General features: G+C 49.8%; 1 protein-coding gene across 1 annotated transcript; it reads left to right on the top strand.

The window, feature by feature from the left end:
- The first annotated feature begins 4,833 nt into the window (after positions 1–4,833).
- Positions 4,834–8,220, top strand: LOC137000037 (uncharacterized). Its single transcript, XM_067355579.1, has 4 exons — positions 4,834–4,855; positions 4,907–6,096; positions 6,560–7,352; positions 7,487–8,220. The coding sequence occupies exons 1-4, from the start codon at positions 4,834–4,836 to the stop codon at positions 8,218–8,220; spliced, it is 2,739 nt and encodes a 912-aa protein (XP_067211680.1).
- Positions 8,221–8,874: the final 654 nt, after the last annotated feature.

The following is an 8,874-nucleotide window of genomic DNA, read 5'->3' as shown; positions in this document are numbered from 1 at the left end:
TTAGTAAAAGGAGTTAATTCTCTTGACCAGAAAAGGGAACCACGAACGATTGGTTGAAGCCTCTAACAGCGTAATATCGATCCTTACGATCGTTGACCTGTTCTCAGCCAAGGAAAATCGTTCGGCTCGCGCGGTCGCCTCCTCTCATACCGATCACCGAGCAAACACCACAAATTCATACTTTTATTGTTGCGTCCGTCCGTATACCTGACTCCGCCCCTTTCCCTCCAGGTTAGGACGTAACATATGCTTCTTTTAAATACTTACAATTAGCCTTATTTTATGTGATTAACTTGGTATTTAAAATACGTATCAAAATCGAAAATGTATTTCTATTACAATAGAAAACAAACATTCTTGTCTCACAACAGAGAGAAATTGCAAAATATAATATTGTCTAAAGTACAGTCCAATAAAAACTGTTAAAATTGAACATTTTATAAAACCACTGTGATTCATGAAAAATCAAAACTATTATTTCAAAAATATAGACATGTTTCGACTGTGTGTTTTAAACTGCACTACACATTCAAAATTCACAGAATAAATTTATTTCTGCAAAGTTGTGTACAATGTCAGTGGAAAAGTGATTTATTTGTTATTACATATACATGATATTTTACCATTCCTCTCTGGTGTAAGACTACAATGTTTTTTTTCTACCAAACTAGAAATTAATTTTATATTTTGATGTGTATTTTAGATACCAAAGTAAACGCATAAAATAAGGCTAATTGTAAGTATTTAAAAAAAGTATATCATATACTGAAACAGATTATTGCAAGTCACAAAATTAATGTTTTTTTTATCAAGATTTTTTTACAAATGATACATACAAGAAACTAAAAATACCTTTATATTTCATGCTTTATAAATAAGTTATATGACATATACATTTATTATAAAAATATATACAATATACAAAATGATATTAACTTTTTACATAGATACTTTGATGTGAATATACATAATATGGAGCACATAATATACATAATATATACACATGAAGCACATGAATAAAAGAATTTTACAGAAATTAGAATATGAATGTATGTAACTAAATAATATAAATGTTTGCAGAAATGTTGCAAAATTTATGTATAATACATACACTTTTTTATCCTTCAGAGTGCCTTCAACCCATTTTTTTCAGCCGGGTTTCGTAGCACATAACACAACCACACACACACACACACGCACAACTAACACACACATAACTAACCTAAAAGATTCTGTATATGACAGATAGCACTGAGAACTGTATAGCGCCTCTATCCCAAAATCCCGGAACTAATCTACAGCTCTTTTTTACCTTATTCTTCTATATTGCACGCATGCTTTGCATAAATCTGGAAAAGTATAGCATTTTGAAAATAAGTCTCTAAGCTCTATTTTTTTGGTTTTCCATTATTGTTTCATACGCTCTTCTTCGGCACACACGCTTGTTTTGCAGATTGAAGCAGTATAATTTTGATATAAAAGATATAATTCTTTGAGGTGACATTGTTGGTAAATTTTCAAAAATTTTTTTTATATTTTGGTTTAAATTTCACTGACCACCGAAAGATTAGCATGTGTACTTTACTTACACCAAAGGATTTGTAATATAATCAAAGCAATAAAAAATGCCATACTTTCCAGAAAATTAGAAGTTTGGTCGGTAACAATATGACTTCAGCATCCTCTTAATGTCATCCCTTTGTAATCTTCCACTTTCTCTCTCTCTCCTTTTTTCTTGATTGGCACCACTACTCCCTCCTTCCATCTCTCCGGCCATCTCTCCCCTCTCCATACCCTGTTACACCAACTCCAGACCCACTCTTCCACTTCTTCCCCTCCATATTTCCATGCTTCTTCTGGTATCCCGTCCACCCCCATCGCTTTCTCATTCCTTAGCCTCTTTATCGCCTCCTTTATTTCTTTTTTGCTGATCTCTTCCTCCTCCTCCCCTTCCTTTCTTTTCCACCTTTCTCCCCCTTTACTACTTTTCCTTCCGTCCCCCCCAGTAGCCTCATAAAGTACTCTTTCCATTCCTCCATTCTTATCCCATTATTTATCCTAACCCTTCTTTTCCTTTTTTTATTTATTAATTCTCATACGTTATTCTCCCTTTTTACTTCCCTTGCTCTTTTTTCCCATCTTTCATTTTCCTCTTTCTTTTTCCTTTCACACGTTTCCTTATATTTTTTTTTCTCTTTACACTCTTTCCCTTTTCCCCCTTTTCTTCTCCATCCTCTTAGCTCTCTTCTTACCTCTTTCTTCTTCTCCTCACATTCTCTGTCCCACCATTCCCTTCTCTTCCCTTCCTTTTTCCCCAAGTCCCGCTCCACTTCCTTTATCGTCTCTTTCATCTTCCTCTCCATCCCTTCCCATTCTACCCTCATTTCTTGTTCCCCTGATTTTAACCCTTCCATCCTTTGTTTGAACTTGTTACACCCCTCCTCATTCCATACTCCTCTCCATATTCTTCCCTTTCCCCTACTCCCGCTCCTCTTCCCTTTTTTCTTTGTCCTTCTTCCTTAACCCATACCTCCACTGGCTGATGGTCTGACTCTATATTGTCTCCTATCCTTAGTTTTTTTATCTTTCCCCTCGTATCCTCATCTGCTATTACGTAGTCTATTACCGTATTCCCTTTTCCCCCTGTGAACGTGTACTCCCCCTCCTCCTCACCCTCTGTGCATCCGTTCAGTATTCTCCATTCTCTTTCCTCCAAGAACTCCACCATCACCCTCCCCTCCCTATTCATTTTCCCATCCTTCGATTTCCTTCTCCTTTCTTCCCCCTTTTTTCTTCCTTCCTCTCCCTCTTCCTCTATTTCTATACCTTCTCCCTCCGCCCCTGTTCGCGCATTAAAGTCCCCCCAATTATTGTACTCACTTCCACCTTCTTCTCTCCTACCCACTGTTCCATGCTCTGTAACATCTCCTCCATATTCCCATTAACGTATACCCCTACCACCTTCCATTTTTGTTTTCCTTTTTTTATTTTTCCTACTATTAGCCCTTCTCTTTCCGTTACTATTTTCTTCCCTTTTTCTAACATCTCTTTTCTTATCCCCATTATATCCCCATCGCTCTTCTTTTTTTATTCTTTTTCTCCGCCATTTGTACTCCCCATTCGTACCCTCTTGGTAACTTTTCTTTCACCCTTTCCCACCCTTTTTTATTCATCCATGTTTCTATCAGTACTATTACATCTCATTTCTTTAGTCCCTCCCAAAATTCTTTATCTTTATTTCCCACCCCTGCCACATTCCAGAAGGCTATTCTCCACTCCCTCTCCCTCCCGTCCTCTCGCCTCACCTTTTTGTCCCTTTCCCTTCTTTCTTCTATCCTATGCTTCCCTCCCTCCCCAATCTCCCTTCCCCCTGTCCCCCTACTTTTGTGTAACCTTTCCCGTCTCTTAGCACCTCCTCCTCCTCATCCCACTTCCACCATTGCCCATTTATTTTTACTCTTCCATATTCTATCCATACACTTTTCCCTTTCCTTTCCTCTTCCCTGGCTATCTCCTCCAATTTCCATCTCATCCTCCTTTCCTTCCATGTCCAGTCCTCTACTATTCTTTCCTTTCTACCCTTAAGCATTTTCTTTCTCTCCCATATCTCCTTCCTTTTCTCCTTATTCTCCAGCCTTATCCCCACTATTTCTTTTCCTTTTTCTCTATCCTGCGCTATCCTCCATATCTCTAATATCTTTATCTTCGCTTCTATATCCTTCATTAATCCTTCTACCGCTTCTTTCCTTTTCTCTTCCTTTACCTTTATTCCTTTTATTACCAGATTCTTTCTCCTCTCTTCTCTCTCTTTTTTTTCCATCCTCCTTTCTATCATTCTTCTCTCATTTTTATTTCTATTTTCCCTCTTTCTCCTTTCCCTTTTTTCCTTTCCCCTTCCCTCTCATTCTCTCCGTCTCTCTTCATCTCTTCTATTCTCCTTTCCAATCCAAAGGGAAAGAGGAAATGAAAAGACATAAAGTATGTCTTTTTATTTCCTCTCTGACACCCTCTCTGGGGTTACCTCCATAGACCTGGGCTCAGACGATGAGGGTGACAGACTATCGTCTGTCACAAAAAACAGCGCCTTATCGATTGGGGCCAAGAGGCCACGGAAGGTCAGGGAGGATACCACCAACCTCCCTGACTCTCCCTCCTCCAAAGAACGGAGGAGAAAGAGGGAAAAGAGGATGAGAAGGAGTGGCCTCTTATCCTCAGATGAGGAGGATCTTGAGATCCTCAGAGCACAGGCTCAAAAGGAGGATCCACGGGGACGCCCCGCGACAGATCCCGCAAACATCGGGCAGCACACCGCCCGAAAAAGGAGGGAGAAGGCCGTGGAGCGAATAGAGGAGCTCCACCAAAGGGTCGCCGAGAGGATAATAAATCCTCACCACGAGACGGATCGCACAACCGAGCGATATCATAAATTTGTGGAAAAAGTAAAAAGCAAGGTTGTGCGATATGAGGCAGCACCGGTCCAGCAGATTCTGGACGACCTCAGGAATGACACCAAGTCTATCCTAGAGGTCGCCAGGGTCTCAAAGGGCCTTAAGGGGAACCTGGCTGGGCTGCTTTGTGCGGCGGCCTCCTCTTTGGAAGCAGGAGCGGCGACCCTGGCGGAAAGGGCGGAGAAGGGGTTTTACGATTCCATCGCGGGGAGAGCCCCTTCCTCCGCCAATGACAATGTCGAAGAAGATCCTCGCGGCGAACCGCCGCTTGGAGCAGGAGGTGGCTGACCTCTGCAGGGAGAGGGAGGAGAGGGATAGAACCTCCCCACTTCCCTCACCCCTTACTACCCGGTCTAAGGCCAGGGCCGCAGGGAAGAACGAGGAGATGGAGGAAATCGTCATGGGGGGTCGGTAGAGACTCCACTCCCCGAACCTTCCCCCATGATGACGATTACGAGGGAAGATCTGGTCAACTTCCCGGCAAGGAGACCCCCAGGCAAGGAGACCTAAGGGAGCCGTAAAGATCCTGGAGGATCGCCCCTTGCCGGTGGTGACCAGCAATATCCTCGTACCCGGCGGCCTGGCCGAAATTGTCGAACAGGCAGTGAGGAAACAGCTTGGAGAATTGCTTCCCATCATGATGAGGGAGCTTAGGGATAGCCTGCTTCCTCCCTCCTTGCCTAATCCCCCTACCTCCGGGTCTCCTGGTGATGGGGGTCCACCCTCCGTTAAGAGGGTGGCTCCTCTCATCGGGGATTCCGGGAGGGGGAGTGGAAAGAAGGGGAAAGAGAAGGTGCCGATGCAGTCCGTCGCTGTGCGACAGCCTACTGCCGGCCCTTCCCTTCCCCCTAAAGGGGAAAAGAAAGTCCTGGCCGACAAGCCAAGACAATCGATCCCCCACGGAGGGAAAATTGCTGCAGATACAACTGCCACAGTGCAGCAGCAACAGCAGAAGCAGCAACAGGACACACCACTTCTGTTTACAGAAGTGGTGAAGAGGAGATCGATGAAGAAGAAGGTAACTCCTCCTCCTTCCAGTGCAGGGGTGAAAAGCGCCCAGGGAACCACAAAAGTGGTTCCCAAAGCCGCCCCCAAATCTCCTCCCTCTCCGCCCAAACAGGGCACCGGGGAGGAAAAGGGGAGGAGGGAAAAGAAAAAGAGGAAGGTGCCCAACACCGCGGCTGTTTCCCTCATATGTCCAGTGGGGGAATACGCCGCGGTGATGAAAAGGGTCACCGGGGAGATCTCCCTCAAGGAGATGGGAATCCCCCCGACGACACCCAAAGCGGGCCAAACGGGGGCCCTTATTATTCAAATACCGGGCCCCGAAGGACAGAAGCGCGCGGACATGTTGGCGCAAAAAATGCGCAACATGTTCGCCGATAGACCCGAGATACGGATCAATCGACCCCAGAAAATGGGCGAGATCCGTATCCGGGATCTAGCTCCGTCGACCACGGCAGAGAGCGTTGCTCGAGCCGTGGCGGAGAGGGGAGAATGCTCCCCCACCGAGGTCAAAGTGGGGGACATAAAATCCTCCCCCATCCCCAGAGGCCTGTACACGGCCTGGGCGAAGTGCCCCCTCAGGACGGCCAATAAGGTCGCCCAGGAGGGGCACATAATAATAGACGGGTTCTTCCGAGCCCGGGTAGAACTCTTGGAGGCGCGCCCCCTCCAATGTTATAAATGTATGGAGAGGGGCCATGTAAGGGCAACATGCCCCAATACAAATGTTGACCGCAGCGGTATATGCTACCGCTTCGGTGAAATGAGACACGAGGCCCGGGGGTGCACGGCGCAGGCTAAATGCGCCGTGTGCCATGATGCGGGTCGACCGGCCTCTCACCGCATGGGGGGGCCGGCGTGTAAGCCCCCCAAGGGGGGCAATAAGAAGAAGGGGGAGCTGCCACACAGGCACCCATCCCCCCTCCCAAAACCAAGGAGGGCATACAGGCGGCAGCGGCGAAGCCGTCCAAAAAGGGGGAATCAAATCCCCCTACGGAGGCCATGGACATAGATCCACCGCCAGCTGCCGCCGAAACAGCAGGCACGAGTGGCCTGGAGGAGGGACAGGTTCCTAAGAATCAATAATGTCCACAAAACTCCTCCAGGCCAACCTAAATCACGCTCGCCGGGCCCAAGACCTGTTCATGGAGGATCTGTGCGAGAGTGATGCGGGACTAGGAGTGGTGGCGGAGCCGTATCGGGTGCCGGAATCCGATCCTAACTGGGTCTCGGCCTCGAGCGGCTCCGTCGCCATTGTGAGGAAGCACTCCCCGCGCTCCCCCCGCCTTACCCTAGTGGAACGGGGGGAGGGGTTCGTCATAGCGCGATGGGGTGCCTTATACGTGGTGGGGGTATACGCCCCACCAAAGCGGCCTCACCCCGAGTTTAGAGAACACTTGCAGGCAATAGGGGCGGGCATTCGCCGGTGCCTCCCCCATCCCGTGTTGGTGGCCGGGGACTTCAACGCCTGGGCTCAGGAATGGGATTCCCGGTTCACCAACATCAGGGGTGAGGCCGTGTTGACTTGGGCGGCGGGTCTTGGCCTCCTGTTGCAGAACAGGGGGTCGAATAGCACCTGCATCCGCCCCCGGGGGGAGTCCATTGTCGACTTGACGTGGGCTTCTCTCCGGGCAGCGGACTTGGTGAGGACCTGGGAGGTGGCAAACCGAGAGTCCCTCTCGGACTATCTCTATATAGAGATGGTCCTGAACGCCACCCCCCAGGAGGTGCTGACCCGCCGCCATCGTCTGAGGGGCGAAAAACCCCCTAGAAGGTGGGCACTAGCCCAAATAAACCAAGACAGATTGGTGGCGGCGGCCTTGGTGGAGGCGTGGTCGGATCCTCCCGACCTCGTCGACACCGGGGCCGAAGTCGAGGAGATCGGGGACATGTGCGCATGTGCGACATGGCCATGCCCCGGTCGAAGCCCGCCCCCCGTCGGGCTACGTATTGGTGGAACGAGGAGATCGCAGAACTGCGAAGGAGCGCAAACGCCGCTAGACGCGATCTCCTCAGGGCCCGACGACGGGCAGGTGGAGAGGACAAAAGTACTGCCAAGGTGCGCGAGAAGTACCTGGCCGCGAGGTGCTCCCTGCGGACAGCCATCGGCAGGGCCAAGGCCAAGGTCTGGGAGGAGCTGCTCGCTGAGCTCGATCGGGACCCTTGGGGGCGTCCGTACCGTCTGGTACTCAACAGATTGAGACCGGCGACGCTCCCAATCTCGGAGACGCTGGACCCCGGGTTCCTCGACCAGGTGGTGGGGAGTCTCTTTCCTGTAAAAGACACTCACATCCCCCCTAAGGGGGACCCCACCGACTGGACCGAGGACCTGGGGATATCAGAGAGGGAGCTATCCGAGGCGGCCAAAAGGCTGGGGGCTGCTGGTAAAGCCCCCGGCCCGGACGGGGTTCCCGGCCGTGTATGGACCTTGGCCTTTGGCGTGGTGGGTGCCCGCCTGAGGAGATTATATAACGCGTGCCTCAGGACGGGCACCTTCCCCTCCTTGTGGAAGAAAGCAAACCTTGTGCTACTTCGCAAGGAGGGGAAACCGGCGGAGCAACCTTCGGCTTACAGGCCGATTTGCCTGCTGGACAAGGTCGGCAAGCTGTTCGAAAGGCCATGTTCGAAAGAATCATTGCCGGCCGAATCGTCCAGCACCTGTCGCGGGATGGTCCCAATTTATCGGAGGATCAATTTGGGTTCCGAGAGGCCCGATCCACAACAGATGCGATTATGCATCTGCGGGCCCTCTCGGACCAGATTGTAAGGGAGGGGGATGTGGCGTTGGCGGTGTCGCTGGACATCGTCAACGCCTTCAACTCCCTCCCCTGGAAATGTGTGGGGGAGGCCATGGAGTTCCATGGCCTTCCCCCATACATAAGAGAGGTCCTTTGGGACTACTTTCGTGACAAAACGCTCCAGTACAGAGATCAACTGGAGCGGGTAAGCCAAAGAAAAGTCTGTTGCGGGGTTCCTCAGGGGTCGGTGTTAGGACCCCTATTATGGAACCTCACATACGACAGAGTGCTCCGCACGGCGCTTCCTCCGGGCTGTCGTTTGCTGTGTTATGCAGACGACACCCTGGTGGTGGCCCGGGGGAAGAGCTGCAGAGAGGCCCGGGACGCGGCGAATGCCGCCACCCGAGCGGTCGTATACTCCATACGAACGATGGGACTCGAGGTCGCTCCGCAGAAGACGGAAGCCCTGTTCTTTTATGACAGGGCCTCGGGGCGTTCTCCCCCCACCCAGATTTGGGTGGGGGAGGTCCGCGTCCGGATGGGGACCCAGATGAGGTATCTGGGCCTCACTCTGGATGGACTTTGGGGGTTTGAGCAGCATTTCGCTGGGATAACCCCCAAAGCGGATAGGATGGCGACTGCGTTAGGTCGCCTTCTTCCGAACTTGGGTGGTCCTAGAAACA

This window comes from Linepithema humile, chromosome 5, assembly GCF_040581485.1.
Source record: "Linepithema humile isolate Giens D197 chromosome 5, Lhum_UNIL_v1.0, whole genome shotgun sequence".
NCBI classification, from domain to species: Eukaryota; Metazoa; Arthropoda; class Insecta; order Hymenoptera; family Formicidae; genus Linepithema; species Linepithema humile.
Note: the sequence above shows the minus strand (reverse complement) of the source record. Positions and strands in the feature narration are given on the sequence as shown.